General features: G+C 58.3%; 2 protein-coding genes across 3 annotated transcripts; both read left to right on the forward strand.

The window, feature by feature from the left end:
* Positions 1 to 187: 187 nt before the first annotated feature.
* ELMO3 (engulfment and cell motility 3) lies at positions 188 to 9,180 on the forward strand. 2 transcript variants are annotated; one of them, XM_014947236.1, is made up of 21 exons: positions 188 to 346; positions 426 to 466; positions 547 to 619; positions 697 to 747; positions 1,199 to 1,368; positions 2,204 to 2,303; positions 2,408 to 2,559; positions 3,307 to 3,385; positions 4,062 to 4,112; positions 4,450 to 4,572; positions 4,733 to 4,864; positions 5,060 to 5,164; positions 5,658 to 5,766; positions 5,987 to 6,123; positions 6,236 to 6,399; positions 6,534 to 6,646; positions 6,857 to 6,958; positions 7,244 to 7,326; positions 7,559 to 7,639; positions 7,808 to 8,058; positions 8,247 to 9,180. In XM_014947236.1, the coding sequence occupies exons 1-20, from the start codon at positions 269 to 271 to the stop codon at positions 8,018 to 8,020; spliced, it is 2,157 nt and encodes a 718-aa protein (XP_014802722.1). In that variant the 5' UTR covers positions 188 to 268; the 3' UTR covers positions 8,021 to 8,058; positions 8,247 to 9,180. The 2 variants fall into 2 exon arrangements, with proteins under 2 accessions (XP_014802722.1, XP_014802732.1); XM_014947246.1 differs by lacking the exons at positions 188 to 346; positions 426 to 466; positions 547 to 619; ... (7 more) ...; positions 4,733 to 4,864; positions 5,060 to 5,164 and having other exon boundaries at positions 5,723 to 5,766; positions 6,031 to 6,123.
* A 1,135-nt stretch (positions 9,181 to 10,315) lies between these two features.
* TMEM208 (transmembrane protein 208) lies at positions 10,316 to 15,766 on the forward strand. Its single transcript, XM_014947809.1, has 6 exons — positions 10,316 to 10,364; positions 10,438 to 10,533; positions 10,623 to 10,682; positions 10,837 to 10,973; positions 13,339 to 13,423; positions 15,307 to 15,766. Exons 1-6 carry the CDS (start codon positions 10,359 to 10,361, stop codon positions 15,442 to 15,444), a joined length of 522 nt encoding a protein of 173 aa, XP_014803295.1. The 5' UTR covers positions 10,316 to 10,358; the 3' UTR covers positions 15,445 to 15,766.
* The last annotated feature ends 1,166 nt before the right edge of the window (positions 15,767 to 16,932 follow it).

A 16,932-nucleotide genomic window follows, 5' to 3' on the forward strand; every position in this document is an offset into this window, starting at 1 on the left:
TCTGGAGTTTCCCCCCCCACTGCCCCGGCCTGCACCTCTGGGCTCTGGGGGGACGGGTAACGGCGAGGTGCCACCGTCCCCGCTTGTCCCGGCGAGGAGGTGGGTCCCACCGAGCCGGCGTCAGCTCAGGTGAGGGGGCCGGGCACGGTGGGGACCGGGCGGCGGGGCCCTCGGGGAGGCGGGGAGGCGTTGGCGACCCGGAACTGCGGGCCGGCCGGGGCGGGGAGCCGTGCTGAAGGGTGCTTGGGTGCCTCTGCCTGCGGGAGCCATGCCGCCGCCCAAGGACGTGGTGAAAATCGCCATCCAGATGGTGGGAGCCATCCCCCAGCTCATCGACCTCCAGCAGGTACCGCTCGGCACCCCCAAACCCCCCTGCCGGACCCCCTCTCCCCGACCCTGGCTGATGGCCGCCCTCTCGCTTGCAGACCAAGCCCCTCTCCTCCGTGCTCAAGGACGTCTGCGATGCGTGAGTACCGTACCCGCCGCCCGGTAGCCACCGGCGCTAGCCGTACTGAGTGCTGACCGGTGGCCACCGTGTCGCCGCAGGTGGAGCCTGCCCAACGCCGAGCACTACGCCCTGCAGTACGCGGACGGGCGGCAGACCTACATCACCGAGTCGGTGAGGCGCCCACCCGCCTCTCCCCGGCCCCCGCCGGCGCGGTGCTCGCCACCTCACCCCTTCCTCTCTCCCTACAGAACCGCAGGGAGATTAAGAACGGGAGCATTTTACGGCTGACCACCTCCCCGGTACATCCCTCTGTACCCCCCCAACCCCCCTTTCCTGGTCGTCTTCTCGGCCGCACGCTCTGGTGGGATGGCTCCAAGCTCTCCGCCGCTGCCTCACTCGGTGACTCCCGGCTCGTGACGGCTCCTCTCGGTGCCTCAGGCCCAGCAGACCTGTCCCAGCCTTCATCCTCCCTCGGCAGAGCCCGGGGGAGTTTGAAGAGAAACTAAATCATCTTGAAATGCTTTGGACGCGTGGGCTAACTCGTCAAACGTTCTTAGTCTTGTGCCGGCCTGATCTTCTTCCTCAGCTCCTTCTGGTCTCTTCTGTGGTGGTTCTGTCTCAGTCCACCTCCAGGGCTACTCTGGCCCGACCCTCCTTCCAAAACTTGTGCTTAAGTTCTTCCAGTCTTCTGCAAGCTTCTCGCTTGTCATTCTATGAGCCCCTTTGGCTTGATTCTTTCCTTCCTGGTAGGACCAAGAAGCAGAGAGGTTGTACAGCGGGATCCAGAGCAACAATGTGGACGTGAAGACTGACTCGCTGAAGAAGCTTGCGAGCCTCTCCCAGGATGTCACCTTTGCTCAGGAGTTCATCAACAGGAATGGCTTGAAACAAATCTTCTATATTGTGGAAGAAGGGAATGCGTGAGTATCAGGAGAGGACTTTTCTTGCAGTTCTTGACTTTCCTTCTCCCTTGGTAACACTGCATGAGCTCCAAGCTAGATGTTGGAGTGGACTCCATTCATGTTCCTGGCTTCTTGACCCCCGTGCTGTGGCACGAGGGGCCATGCTGGTGGCAGGGGCTGGGCTCTGCAGGTACCTGGTTGCACGCTGGCAGTGGGGAGAAGGTCCCCAGTGGTCTGGCGTCCTGGCTCCCCTTGTGAATGCACCCAGGCTTGAACCTCCCACCCCTTCCTTGGCCGGGTCATTTGCAGCCTCATGGGTTTTGCTGCCAGGAAACCTGTGATGATTGTGGCCTGTGCTGCTGCTGCTCGTTTCTGCTACCCCGGATAATCCCTCTGCCACAAGGTTTGAGCTGCAAGAGGTCTGCAGGAAGCTTGAGAAACCCCCAACTGCCAAATAGTGCCTGCCCAACTCTTTCAGGATGTGGTGGTGCATCTCCTCTGAGCCCCTATCTCACAGAGGATGTGGAGACCAACACCAGGCAGTGCATTGTGTGTTTCTGGGAAACAGGAGGAGGGATTTGGGGTGACTTGGCTTTCCTGAGGGCTTGTCTTCAGTGATCTTTGAACTGTGGTAACGCAGCTTTCCAGAAGCAAACCTCCCCTACCCCGACTTCCTGGGATGACTAAGCGAGAATCCGATTTCTTACCCAACCATTTCTCTTTCTTCTCCTGCTTGCTGCTCTCTGCTGTTCTAGCTGTTTTTAACGTACCCACCAACGTGCAGCTGTGCTTATGGTGATGACTGTGGGGTATCTGGACCCACCTCACTGTGTTTGCTCCTCTGTTCCTCCAGTACAGGGGAGATGCTAGCTCACACCCTGAAGGCCTTCATGGAGCTGATGGAACATGATTTTGTTTCCTGGGAGACTCTTAGTGCAGTCTTTATCAAGAAGGTAAGCGCTTTCTGCAGTCTCCACAGCCTGTGCCCCTGGGATTCCTTGTTGCCTTCGTCACCCGGGCTCAGCCTGGCGTTGACAGATGGTTTTGTGTCCCGTAGATAGTGAGTTACGTCAATATGAACGCGGTGGATGCGTCTGTCCAGCAGCTCTCCTTGTCTATCTTGGAGAACATGGTACCCACCAGTCGCCACCTCTTTGAGCTAGTCAAAAAAGAAGTGACGCTGGATCGTCTTCTCACCCACCTGCAGGTGTAAGTGGAGAGGCCAGAGCACCGATTGCCCCCACCCCAAAGCTGGTGGGGATGAGGCGATGGGGGTGATTTCTCTGCTTGTTGCTGGTTATCCCTGGCACAACATTGTATTGTCCCTTCCTAAACAAGGTGGGCAGCCTGTCCTGTCCCCGCTGCCGGGGGAGGGATGGACTGTCCCGTTTCCAGGTCAGATTCCTTCATTCATGGCCTGTTTTGTTCAGATATTTTAGTTCTTCAGCTAACCTGCCTTTTTTTTTCTGGCATTGGCTCTTCCCTCCCTTGCCCTGGTGTATTTAGGAGCAGTTGTGCATTCCCTACAACTTGGTGATGCTGTACTCAACACTTTGTTAAATCCATCAGCTAAAGCGGGTTCTTCCTTCCCTCCTTGTCTTTGTGACTCTGCAACTCTTTGGAGGTTTTTCTTTCTTATAAAATGGAGAGGCTCGTGCCCGGGGCTCCTACCAGCCAGGAGTCTGCTGCTCGCCAAGGGTTTCCCTCTGGCTCCAAAACGCCACAGCCATGGGTGTGTGCAGGGTCTGATCCATCCGTGGGTGCTCCACAGCCATGGCCGTGGGGACCTTCTCACCCCTGGCCCTGCTGTCAGCAGCTGCTCACTCATGGCTCTCCCCTCCTTGAATCCCCCAGCTCCGAGCAGTGGGGTCCAGCAGGGAAGCAGGGAATGATGGTCTTGCCTTGGGGAGGGTGAGACCACCCTCAGAGCTACTGACTCTCCTTATCCTTCTGCAGGACAAACGCCCAGCTGCAGCTGAAGGCCATGGCCCTGCTCATTGCACTGCTGCTGGCTGCGACCGATGCCGAGCGGCAGGTAAGGGGCTGCTCTCTGCCCACGGGCAGTAGGCAGGGCTGGGTGGTCACTGGCATTGTCATCATCATCATCCTGGGTGATGGTGGGGTGGTGGGTATGGCAGATCCAAGAAGCACCACAGTGCCACTGTCATGGGGGTGCTCTGCCAAGGTGCCTCTGCTGTCTCACACCCTCTGGGGTAATTTTGGGAAGATGCAAGATCTCAAATGACAGGAGAAGTATCACAGCTGCTGGTGGCACAGTGACCGTGATGGCCCAGAGCTGGCGCCTGGCACATCTGGGCCCTCATGGCTGGGCCACCCTGTGATGGGGCCTTGGGCAGCTGTAATGTTTGTGTTCTCTGGGATGGTGGGGCTGTGAGAGGTGCCTGGAGATGTTGAAAGTCAGTGTCCTGACTCTGCCTCTTCTTGACTGACACAATCTGTCCTGGCAGCCTGGTGGAACAGGATCCACTGGGGTGGGCTAGTCCTGGCTGTCAGGGGCAGTGGAAGCTGGGGCAGGTCTCCTGCTCACTGGTGTCCCTCCTGAGACTGCCAGTTCCTTTCTGTCCCCACCCTGCCTGTGGCCCAAAGCCAGGCGCAGCGGGGAAGTGGGTCTGCAGAGGGAACACTGGCTTTTTTTGGAAATCTGTGGTATGCTGAGCTGGGGAACGTCTCACAGCCTCTTCCTTTCCTAGGAGATCATGGACTACCTGAGGGAGAAGAACATCAGGCAGTTCATCCACAAGGTGAGGAGCTGTTGCTTCATCCTCTTGTCTTTCCTCCCCAGCCCTGTTCCCTCACACCCAGCCTGTGGTGACAGTGCCTGGCTGTGTTGCCTGTGTGCCCCACAACCCTTCCTTGATGCCCCCTATGTGTGCTGCTGACCTGGCACCCAACTGCCCAGGGTTGCAGCCCCAGCTGCCTGAGGTTCAGTGTACCCAGCTCTTGCCCTGAGGGAAGTTGTCCACTTCCTAATGTCCCTTTGAGTAGTGGGACCTGCCAGGGTTTGGCGGTTGGGTCCTGGGCTTGGAGGAACTGGGAACGGCAGCCTGGGGGAACCTTCTCACTGGTGGTCTCCTCTAGAACATCATCCACAGCTCCGAGCCGCTGGCAGATGAGATGGCCCATTACCTGTACGTGCTGCAGTCTGTCAGCCTCAACCTGTGTGAGCGTCGCATGAGGACCTCCATGGACCCCTACTCACAGGTCTGGGACTGCTCTCCTTTTCAGTCTGGCCCTGCTGGTCTTCCACTTGTGGAAGTAGAGGCGGGTGAAGGTTTGCCTTTGGCTGAACCCAGCACATTTGATTTTGTCATCAGTTTGTCCTGGGAGAACCACCATCCCCTCCTCTCTGCTCTCCCTGCAGGAACAGCGGGAGCTCCTCCAGTCTCTGCGCCAAACTGCCTTTGAGTCGGAGAGCGAGGCCGCTGCCGGCGCCTCCAACGCCGATCGCCGGCGATCCCTGTGTGCCAAGGAGTTCCGCAAGCTGGGCTTCGTGGTGCGTCCCCTGCCCAGCTGTCCCTGCTGATGGGCCACCATGCAGAACCCCCCTTCTGCTCCCTCAGCGCCACTCAACAGCGGGTGCTGCAGAGCTGCCGGGGCTCAAAAGGCAAACCCCACAGCCACGTCAGGAGGACTCTGCTGCGTGGAGAAGAAAGCAGTTGCTAAACACCATCCTTTTGTGTCCTCCTAGAACAACAGCAACCCAGCAGAGGACCTCCACCGTGCCCCGCCAGGACTCCTTGCCCTTGACAACATGGTGTATTTCTCCAGGCACACCCCCAACGCCTATAGCAGGGTGCGTGCTCTCTCCCGGAGAACTCCCTGCTGCTGGTGGATCTCCACCTTCTTTTCCATTCCTTGTGACCTGTCCTTGGCCAAACCCAGGCCAGGATATCCCTTTTGGGGCAGGTGTCCTACCATTGCCCTGTTTCAGATGGAGCCAAGTTCTCCCTGTGGGTAGGAGCAGCCATTTGAGGCCAGTGGAACTGAAGGATCCCCATAATTTTTAGTGTTTTGCCCACAACTTGGTTTCCAGGTGTTGTTCACCTCTGAGCAAAATGGGGCCATTGGGACAAAACCAGCTGGTGGCTGAGGAGCACCAGTCACACCCCGACCCACTGTGCCTGTGACCAGCTCCCGCACCGCGGCAGGGGAGAGAGGAGGACAGGGCTGGTGTTTGGGGCCAGCGAGTTACTTCTGTTAGGGGGTGGCTCAACTTGGGGGGGGACACAGCTGGCCCTCCAAGCTTGTGGCCCACGTAACGCAAGTCAACGACTGTCTCCCTCCAGTTCGTCCTCGAGAACAGCAGCCGAGAAGACAAACACGAATGTCCCTTCGCTCGAAGCAGCATCCAGCTCACCCTGATCCTCTGCGAGATCCTGCACATTGGAGAGCCGTGTATGTGTGTGTCCTTCTCCCCACGCTGCTGCCTCCCGGCTGGCTCCAGTGGGGACAACCTGCCAGGGTGGGGGGCTCCCTACCTGGGGGCACCAGGCTCTGGCATGGCTGACAGTAGGGGAAGAGGAAGGGAGGGCTGGGGAACGTCCAGACTCTCCTGGATGCTGAAATCACCTGGATAAACTGGGGAATCTGGCATCATCTGTCCTTCTCACCGCAGGCTCAGAGACGGCTCAGGCCTTTTACCCTATGTTCTTCGGGCAGGATCATTTCTTTGAAGAGCTCTTCTGCATCTGCATCCAGCTAGTGAACAAGACCTGGAAGGAGATGCGTGCCACCCAGGAGGACTTTGACAAGGTGTGAGGGGATGCGGGGTCCCCAGACGGGAGCTGCGTTCATGGGCTGCACACAAATTCAGGGGGTCTGGGGAGCATCACCCGACTGGGGGTGACGTCCTGGTCCCCCATAGGTGCTGCAGGTGGTGCGGGAGCAGATCACCAGGACCCTGTCCCTCAAACCCACCTCCCTGGAGCTATTCAAGACCAGAGTGAATGCCCTGAACTACAGTGAGATCCTGAAGCTGCGGCAGACGGAGCGGCTGCACCAGGAGGAGACGCTGGCTGTGCCCGTGCTGTGAGTGGGCAGGGAGCTGGAGCTGCGATGGGTGGGACGTGGCAGGGGGGGGTGGGACACGCTGTGGGGCTGGGGGAGGTCAGCCAGCACCTGCTGAAGTGGCTGTGCTCCTTTTCTGCTGGCTCTTGCCCCAGGGAGCTGCGTGAGAGGCTGAAGCCGGAGCTCCTGGAGCTGATCCGACAGCAGCGCCTGCAGTTCCTCTGCAAGGGCACCTTCTTCCCCAAGATCAGCAGCCGCCGCAGGCAGGGTGAGTGCCAGCCCTCTGCTCCTGGGAGGGGGACAGAGGCTTGTCCCCACGTCCCCTGCCACTGAGGAGGTCACCACTGGACCATGAGGAGCACCATGCCTGGCTCACTGGGTGGCTGGCATGGGCTACCCCATGAGGTGGAACCGAGCAGGGTGTGCTCCATCTCAGCGAGGGGACGCTGAGCATTTCCCGATGGTCCTTCTGTTGCAGACAAGCTCTGGTACTGCTGCCTGTCACCCAACCACAAGGTGCTGCACTTTGGGGATGTGGAGGAGAAGGTGCACCCTCCCATCGAGAGCCTACCAGAGAAAAGTAGGTGATGGGGAGAAAGAAGAGGGACGGGGAGGAGGGGAGTCCTCTGCCCACCCCAGCTGTGACAGGCTGGGGATGGTGGGAATCGCCCCTCTGCCTGGCCACAGCACCAGCTGTGGGACTGGGAGCTGTGGGGGTTCAGACTAGGGTGGGCTGGGTGAAAGGGTGCTGTGGAGTGGTTTGAGCCCCCCCCACCAAGTTGTAGATGGCTGTGAGCCCCCGTGCTCAGATTCTGAGCTGGGGAAGAGGAGAGGAGAGCATTCACAGCTCCTCCGCTTGTCCCAGTTCCTGTGGCGGACATGAAGATGCTGCTTGTGGGGAAAGAGTGTCCACACACGAAGGAGAAAAGCTCCGGGAAGCAGAACAAGGTCAGCACCTCCCACCCCGTGTTATGATGGTTTTTGGTGGTGGGTGGATGGTGGCAGGTTGGGTGGTTTCATGGACAGTGGTGGGTTTTTGACGTGGCTTGGGACTGGAGACCTCCTGGGTCTCCTGGAGCACAAAGGAGGAGCCTAGGAGGCAGGTCCTGCTTCTGAACTCTACTGGGGCTGGGAAGAGTCCAGCTGAGAAAGCCAGGTACCCACTGTGCTGTCCCTGCAGGATGTCCTGGAGCTGGCCTTCTCCATCGTGTATGACATGGAGGAATACTGCCTCAACTTCATTGCCCCCGCCCGGTACGAGGTGAGCTCCAGGGGCCTGCTAGGGAGACACGTTGTGGCCAGATGTCCTTCCCAGAGGACCACAAGCAGGGGAGGGAGTCATGTGCGTTGTCCCACTGGGGTGGGAGCCACAGCGGGGTAGAGGGGCTGCCCAGGGCTGGTGACAGTTGCCTGTGCTCTGCTTCCCCAGTTCTGCCTCTGGACGGACGGGCTGAACGTGCTCCTGGGCAAGGAGATGATGAGCGAGCGAACACAGACAGACCTCGATGTCCTGCTGTCCATGGAGCTCAAGCTGCGCCTCCTGGACCTGGAGAACATCACCATCCCTGACACTCCTCCTCCTGTCCCAAAGCCCCCCAGCAACTTAAACTTCTGCTATGACTTCAGCCAGGCAGAGCAGTGAGTTCCTCTCTCTGCCCCATCCTCCCTCTGCACCCCCCCCCCCCAGAATCCTGAGGCGTGGGGGGGGGGAACTCGCTTCCCCATCAGGGACCGTGGTGGGAAGTTGATGTCACCCTGAGGCCACCAGACTTGTGCAAGGCGCCGGTGGCCAGCTGGGGGGGGGAGGGGGGGGGACAGGGTGACCACTTCCCCTCCCTCCCAAATCGACCTCTTCTCCCTCTGACCCTCCCCCAGAATCAAACCCCTTCCTCCAGGCTCTGTCCCTCATCCCTGGCCCAAAGGGACAAGCCCCAGGTGCTGGCTGGGGGCTGGGCTGTGCGCTGCCTGCACCTTGCCTATCCTGGGGCCAACAGCCCCCCCCTTCCCTGCCTGTGTCCTGTCCTCCTGCACAAGCGTGGGGCTGAGCCACTGAGCGCCAGGCTCCTCTTTGAGGGGGTGACCCGGCTGCTTTACCCCCCCTGCCACAGGCAGGTGAAACAAAACACTCTCCAGACAGCCCAACCCCTCCATGGTGGCCTTGCCCCCTGCCCCGGCCAGGCTTTGGGCAGAGAGGGCAAGGATACAGGCAGGAATAAAGGGACAGGCATCCCTGGGACAGCTCTAGGGGGAACGGCGGTGGGGGCAGCACTACAAAGGTACGAATCTGCGCTGCCCCACTCTCCCCGTCAGCATAGGGGCTCCCTTCTGAGGAAGAAAAGGGTTCAAAAAAAGGATTAAACACCCTTTCTGCTCAGCTTGGTGAGCAGACAGCACCTCCAGAGCACAGTGTACCTGCCCAGCCAGGCCCCTGCCGCACTGAAACCTTTTCCTGCTGGGGTCTGTGTGCTCCTGCTCCTGGAAAGGGGGATTTAGGGTACAAGCCCCCCCTGCTACTGCCATTTCAGCCGGGCAGGGCTTTGCTGCTGCTGTGCCTGGTGTGAGGAGGAGGCTGTGGTCTGGTCTTGCCAACCCTGGTGCCTTCCCCCACCCCGGGCGGGCATTGTGCTCCTCAGGCCTTACTGCTGCACTACTGCACCATGACAAGCTACCTCCTCCCCGGCCCTCAGCCCGGGGCCCTGGACCTGCTCCGTGCCTACAGCCTCTCCAGCGGGTGTAGCCTCTGACTGCAGGTGGCCGGAGCTCTGACTGTGCCTCTGCCTCCCGTGTTTTGGGACAATAAACACTCGTAGAGAACTCAGAGCCGTGTTTTCACTGACTTTCACTGAATTTTTAGAGTTGGAAGGGACCACAGAAATCATCTAGTCCAACTCCCCTGCTAAAGCAGGACCACACAGAGCTTGTCAGAGCATGTTACTCAGGAGCATCCAGGAGGGTCTTGAAAATCTCCAGAGAAGGGGACTCCACACCCTCCCTGGGCAGCCTGTTCCAGGGCTCCGTCACCCTCACCGTGAAAAAGTTCTTCCTCATATTCAAGTGGAACCCTTTATGTTCCAACTGCGCCCATTGCCCCTCGTCCTCTCACTGGCAACTACTGAAAAGAGTCTGGTTCCCTCCTCCCTCAGCCCGCCCTTGAGATACTTGTAGGCATTAATAAGGTCTCCCCTCAGCCTTCTCTTCTCCAGACTAAAGAGTCCCAGCTCTTTCCAAAGCTTTGGGGGATGGGGGGTGGTCAGGCTGACTTTGGGCAAGACTGGGGCTGTGCTGCTGAGGTTTTGTTCCTGCTGCTGAGTGGAGGAGCAGGCACAGAGTTGTCACCTCCAAGGAAGTGCTCCAAGGGGCTACAGCTAAGGCTGTTCCCAGACTAGGAAGGTGTAGGAGCACTGCAGCACTAATAAGTTGGGCAGGCTCAGCTCCTGCAAGTGGGCCAGCACCTTTTGGGCTGGAAGCCTGGGGAGCATCATCCCGGCCATAGATGCTGTTAGAAGGGAAGGTGAGGTGGCGGAAGGCGGTCTCTGCCAGGCTGCTGCCCTGCAGGGCCAGGCTCTGCACCCCCAGCTCCTGCCCCGCGCCCCAAACCGCCTCCCGGGAGCCAGCGGGGGTACTGAAGCGAGAGCAACGCGGCTCACTTGGCCTCGGTGAGGCTGTGCGGGGCCGGTGGGGCACCTTCTCCTACGGGGCTGTACCTACGGGAGGGCCGGTGCCGGCACCCTAAACCCCTGGGCTGCGCTGCGGGGCCGGGGGAAAGGCCTCGGGGTCCGTTGGGGACCTTAGAACCCGTCCGGGGCCAGGGGGAAGCCTGCGGGATGCAGAGGAGACCCTGGGTCCCCCCCGTTCTCTCTCCTGAGGTAGGCCCGGGTCGCCATGTTCCAGGCGCGGCCACGCCACGTCCGGTGAGGGACACTTCCGGTGAGGGACACTTCCGGTGGCGTCCGGAAGCGGAGCGCGAAGCCGGCGCGGCCATGGCGGTGAGTGTTGGGGCCGGGGGATGCGGGCGGGTGGGGCGAGGGAGGCCGCTGACCGCCTGTCTTGGCTCCGCAGCCCAAGGGGAAGGCGGGCACCAAGGGCAAGAAGCAGATCTTCGAGGAGAACCGGGAGACGCTGCGCTTCTACCTCCGCATCATCCTGGGGGCCTCGGTGAGCGCGGCCGGGAGGGCCTGGGGGGCGGCCGGGCCGGTGTGGCGGGCTGGGCCCGGGCTGACAGCCGTGCCGTGCTCTCTCCTCAGGCCGTCTACGCCGTGGTGAACCTGGTGATCTTTTACCCCGCCGCCTCCGCCTGGACGTGGGTGAGCAGCCGGCTCCTGCCCCGGCGAGGGGCACCCGGGCCCGGTGGAAAGCCAGGTCTTTTCCCGGTTGTGGGGACAGGCGAGGCCAGCAGGGCCTGCCGCTCTGCCCCGGGTGTCGTGGCTTTTGCGGCTGACAGCTGTTCCCTCGTTGCAGCTAGCCTTCGTCTTCAGCTTGGTGGTCTACGGCACCAGCTACCGGTCCATGAACTCCATGGCAAAGCCGTCTTTCACAGACGATGGCAGCCTTGCCGACGGGGGAATTGACCTGAATATGGAGCAGGGGATGGCAGAGTGAGTGTCCACACCCGCACGAGTCCCAGGTGAGCAGGACCTGCTGCCTGAGCGTGCACGCAGAGCTGGGGAGCCCCCTAAGGAGGAGGCCAGGCCTCAGCTCCCACCTCAGCTTGCAGGCGTGAGGGGAGCTGGGAGCCTGTGGCCATTTTTTTTCCCAAGAACGTACCTAAATTGCTCTTGTTATCTGAATGCCTGCCCCAGTGTGCACCAGTCGCGAGCTGCCACGTGGGTATGTCAGCCTGGAACAGTCACTCTGCTTAGGGCCAAGGAGATCCCAAACGTTTGAGCTGGAGCAGGTTAAAAACCTTTCAGTGAAGAGACAGCACCGATGCTGTGCCTGCTGCTGCAGCATACAGAATGTATCTTTTCTTTTTAAACTGCTGCTGCAGGTAGTGCTTGACAGAGCAGAAGGGCAGGTGCTGCTGGTTACCCCATCCTGGCTGCAAACTGGCCATGTCTTCAACTGTTCTACGCCCTAAAAAGCCTCCCCTCCGTCTTAGTCCTTCCTCTCACCCCCTCCCCCTGTGCGTGTGCGTTCCCCATCTCTGTCTGCAGGCAGCGCCGGGTGTTTCCCTCTCTGGTGTTCTTGGTGGCGCTGTAGCTCTCTCTCCTCTGACGAGGAACACACAGCAGCAATCCCTGCAAAGCGGTGTTAAATGGAATAAGGAGACAACAGTATGGAAACAGCAGAAATATCATCTAGATTTACCTGTTTTCCAACAGTGAGCCTCAAAAGTATTTAAAGAAACCTGCCTGGCCGTTGTGGGCACATCAGGCTTTGCTCTCTTTGCACCCCTGTGAGAAGGTGTCAGGCACAGCTGAAGCACCCACTTGCAGACATAGTATTTCCCTTGGTGCTGAGGTATTTCTGCCTGAGCAATACACTGTTGGGGTGAGGTTTATGACACATTAAAACTAATTGATGCTCACCCAAGGCACGGGCTGTGCAAAACACAGCACAGCTTGAAGGCAGAGCTGTGAAAACACCTGCACAGCTGAAGTTCCTGCCCTTATCCTGCATCTTTGTACTTGGTTCTGTGCAGAGCTCCCAGCCGGGAGTGCAACCTCTTCGTTATTTGAACCCTGCTGGTATGTGAATGCAAAGTGTTAACGAACGCCCGGTGCTCCTGCCACTGGCTGTGTCTGTTTGTCAGGTGAAGGGCTCTGAATTACCAGTTTGGGGGCCGGGGAACAGCAGATGTTTCCAGACCTTTCAGCTGAGCGTGCCCCAGCTGATGAATGCCTGCTCTTTTGGAGCTGTTTCTGGAAGGCTGCGGGTTTGACGGCGTCCCCCTCCTGCTGTCTGGGACTGAGACAGATGCGGTGCATGGCTCTGGGGTGAGGAAGGGCAGCCTTGCTGCTCGCTGGGAGAACTGGGTTCGGTGGGAGCTCTGCGGTGACCCCTCTGGGGCCTCCTGTGATGCATGAGATTTCTGAGCCTCGGTGTCCTGTCGTGGACCTGTTGGTGGTGGGTTCCACAGGGTCTGGAGTTGATGGCGATGTCCCAACCTAAGCCAGTTGTTTCCCGTGATGAATACCTAAAGTTACTTTATTTTGTGCTCTGCTGCCCAGAATGAGACAACCTGTTTCATGACCATTACCTCTGCCTTTGTTTTCTTGATTCCGATCTTGGACGTGACTTGAGTGTTTCTTCCTCCAGCAGACGATGATTTAATGGGAGTGAAGGAGCTGGCATTTTTCTACCCCATCTAACGCCCTCCCCGTGGTTAGTGTTGAAAAACCTACCTCTCCTGGGTGTCAGGCCCCCCCCAGGGTGGTGGCTGAGGTGTGGGCAGCTTGTCTCTCTCCGTGGCTGCTCTTGGTTCGGCCGTGGAAGACCCCGGAGTGGGAGAAGCAGGAGGGGTGGAGGAGCCATCTGTTGCCGTAGCTCAGTTTGTGGGGGGATGGTGTTCATGTCCTCGCAGCACCACAGCCCTTTGGTGACCCCGAGTGTGTCCGTCGGCCTGTGCAATGTCACGGGGGAGATTCCTGCTTCCCTTCAGCGCTGCCGGCCGCGAGCAGCGATACTTTATACCCTGATATGTGTCACACCAGCGGGCGCTGGCTGCTGTTGCAGGCTGCGAGGGCAGTGGGTTTGCTGCCCCATTTCTACTCCCCAGCGTTCCTCAGCTTTCCAAATGTCCCCTTTTCAGAGGGAGCCCAGCTCTTTAACTCGTCAGATTTTGATGTCGTTGTTTACTGCTCTGATTCTTCTAGATTACCATGTGTGGCAAAGCATAGCTGCAGGGACAGTCCTTCTGTCGGGGCGGGCAGGGTCACAGCCCTGCAGTGTTGGCAGAGGAGCTGGTGTGTGTGGCGGGGGTGGGAATGGGAGGTTCATGCTTTGCTCTTCTTCCCTCAGGCACCTCAAGGACGTGATCCTGCTGACAGCGATAGTCCAAGTGCTGAGCTGCTTCTCGCTCTACGTCTGGTACTTCTGGCTCTTGGTAAGTCCCTGTGGTTTTCCTTGTTGTGCTGTGTTGTTCCTCTCTTTCACTGTTGTCGGAGCCAAGGATATTATTTATCCATTTCATTTCAGTGTCCTTTTTCAGGCCCAAACCATCTTGTCATATATTTTTTGATCTCCCTTGTTAAAAATGAGACCGTACAAGGGAAAGAAGTGCTGACCCCCTTGAGTCAACCACACAAAAACTAGGCTGGCCTTGGCCTTTCTCTCTGGTCCTGTGAAAGAGCAACAGGAAACACGAGGCAGATCAAAGCCATCTTTTTGCATAGAGCCTTTTTGTGACTGTGGCAAAGAGACTCTGCTTCTTGTTAGGTTTTCTCAGTCATTCACCAGCAGGGACTGAGGCTGGGATCTGGTGCACACTGTGTGTAGATGAAACGCAGTGGGCTTTGATTTCCCCTTAACACACCAGACTCTTTCTGTTCCTGAGATGTTTGTCACGTGCTTCCAGCTAAAACTGCTTTGGAAGAAGGATGAAAAATACCGCCAGTTAAAAAAAAAACAAAACCCACAGTTGCTTTGAATGTCCCACCAAGGTATATAAAGCAATCTTGGGAGTGTAGAAAGTTCTCTCGTTTCAGTCCTTACAGGTTCCTCCCGAGCTGGCTTGGCCGAGGGCAGCCTGAACTCTGCCTGTCCCCATCCAGATCCCATTTGTTTTCATTTAGAGAAATGTGGCTGGTTTTTTTTTTTTTCTGAAGGAGGGAGAGGCTGAATGTCTGGGCAGTTGGATCTTTCTGGGTAATTCAGACCTGATGCTGGCATTTCCACATACGAAGCCCGAGTGCTGCATACGTATGCAAGTTTCTAAACCCTATGAAATCAGGCCATTTATTTTGGACGCCGCTTTTAATTTCCGTGCGTCCTGTGATGCCCCTGATCCAGCCCGTCAAGATATTCCAGCTCCTTCAGCTTCCTCAGTAGAATCATAGAATTGCCCAGGCTGGAAGGGACCTCCAAAGGCCATCTAGTCCGACCCCCCCGCAGTCAGCAGGGACACCCCCAACTAGACCAGGTTGCCCAGGGCCTCGTCGAGCCTCACCTTGAATATCTCCAGGGAAGGGGCCTCAACCACCTCCCTGGGCAACCTGTTCCAGTGCTCCACCACCCTCACAGTGAAGAACCCTCTCCTCATCTCCAGTCTAAATCTGTTCCCCTCCAGCTTGAAGCCATTGCCCCTCGTCCTGTCACTGCAGGCCTTTCTAAACAGGCTCTCCCCAGCCTTCCTGTAGGCTCCCTTCAGGTACTGGAAGGCTGCTATTAGGTCTCCCCAGAGCCTCCTCTTCTCCAGGCTGAACAACCCCAGCTCCCTCAGCCTGTCCTCGGAGCAGAGGTGCTCTATCCCCCTGATCCTCCTCGTGGCCCTCCTCTGGACCCGCTCCATCAGGTCTATGTCCTTCTTATATTGAGGGCTCCAGACCTGCACACAATACTCCAGGTGAGGTCTCACCAGAGCAAAGTGGAAGAACTACCTCTCTGGACCTGCTGGCAACGCATCTTTTGATGCAGCCCAGGATGGGATTGGCCTTCTGGGCTGCAAGTGCCCACTGCCTGCTCATGTCCAGCTTCTCCTCCACCAGCACCCCCAAGTCCCTTTCCTCAGGGCTGCTTTCTAACACCTCACCCCCCCCAGTCTGTGTTGATGGTGAGGATTGTTCCGGCCCAGGTGCAGAACCTTGCATTTGCTCTTGTTGAACCTCATGAGGTTCACCTGGGCCCACCTCTCCAGGTCCTTCTGGATGACATCCCATCCCTCTGGTGTATCGACATGTTCACAGTAGGACCAGCCCCCCTGACCGTAGCCCCCCCCTCTGCCAAAGCTGTCCCTAAAGTGATTGTGTTTGTGCCACACGTGTTCTGCAGGCTCCGGGACGTGCTCTCTACCTCCTCTGGGTGAACATCCTGGGGCCCTGGTTTACCGCTGACTCTTCGCCCGCTGGCCAGGAACCAAATGAGAAGAAGCAACGCCGACAAGAACGCCGCCAGATGAAGCGCTTCTAGCCCTGGCTGGGGAGGTAGATTAACACCCTCTCTCATCTCCGTGCTGGTATTTCATCAGAGATGTGACCGAAACCAACCCGAAACCATCGCAGTAGCTACGTTGCCCTCTGTCGTTGCCGCCGTTCTGCTGGAAGGGCTGCAAGAGACTTCCCTTGCTTGGTTCTTCGTGCCAGTCGAGGCCTCGCTCCCTGGGATGACGAGGGGGGGGTGGTGATGCTGGGATGTCTGTAAATACCTTTTTAAAGCGGCGCAGTGTCACGGTCAAGGTTGGGGATTGCGACGTGGGAGGAAATAGTACATTAAAGAGCAGAGTCTAGTTGACCGTGCTGGCAGTGTGTTCGTGGAGGGCTGCTCGCAGAGGGGAGCTCTTAAAAAATCCCGGCATTTTATTGGAGACCTGGACCAGCAGGAGGCAAAATTCCCCAAGAAAAGTGGGCTTATTCCCTCCTGAGCTCGCTCTGTGCTGCCCTGTGAGACAGGGAGTGTGGGCAGCTGGGCGTGCTGTGAAATGGGGCTTGTAGCCAAACTTGGAGCCGTTGGGTTTGAGCCTGGGCTCTCCGGAGCCGTGTTTTGGCCTGTGCTACCTTTGCAGGAGCTCAGCAGGATGAAAGGCTGGGGCTAAAGGAAACAAAAAACTAAATCTGTGTTGGTTTTTTTCCCCTTTTTTCTTTTAAATCTGCTCTCCCAGGGGCAGCACAGCTGGGGTGCCAGGATTGCTGCAGAAACCACGTGTTAAAAAGCCCGGAACAGCTCGGGGCAGCTTCTGCTTTCGCCTGCTTTGATTTATTAATGTCCCCCCTGCCCACTGTGGTGTGTTACACGCTCTGGTGACCCCTTCCTGCTCCTGACGCACCAGCTCGCAACCATGCGGGATGCCCGGTGGGTGTCCACAGGGGTCCCAGCCTGCCCTTTGACGCCATCCACAACCTTCTGTTTCCATTACATCGTTTTTATTCCACGTTTTTTTCCTAACATCCAAGCCCGATCTCCTGCCCTGAGTCCTCCTGTGCCTCTGAGCCTGGCAGGGTGGCTGCAGTTGGGGTGCAGAGCGATGGTTAATTGTGGGCAAACATCTAGGAGCTGGGGGGGTAGGGGGAGAGCAGAGCAGAAATTGGTATTTTGGGGGCAGGAGGGGTTAAAGTCCTTCCTGCTGCTGGTGAGGGAAGGGGGAGGGAGTGGGAAATGCACATGGGGAGCGATGGGTGGGTGGGGGCCAGCCCTGATTCCCTGCACAGAGCTCCCAGCCCCATCTGCAGGCCCTGAGGAGGGGTCCTCGCTCTGCTGGGGGGCACCCTAAGGGCACCCCTCTCCTCCCCTCTCCATCCCAACCAGCCCTGGGGACCAGCGTGTCCCCCCCAGCTCTGCCCTTGCTCCCCCTCACCCCTCTTCTCCAGCTCCCCGAAGCCACGTGGAGCCGCATAGCCCTCCCCAAAAATACACAGGGGATGGTGTCTGGTGGGGGGGGACACACACACATCGACACGAATC

The sequence above is a fragment of the Calidris pugnax genome, unplaced genomic scaffold, assembly GCF_001431845.1.
Source record: "Calidris pugnax isolate Ruff unplaced genomic scaffold, ASM143184v1 scaffold30, whole genome shotgun sequence".
NCBI classification, from domain to species: Eukaryota; Metazoa; Chordata; class Aves; order Charadriiformes; family Scolopacidae; genus Calidris; species Calidris pugnax.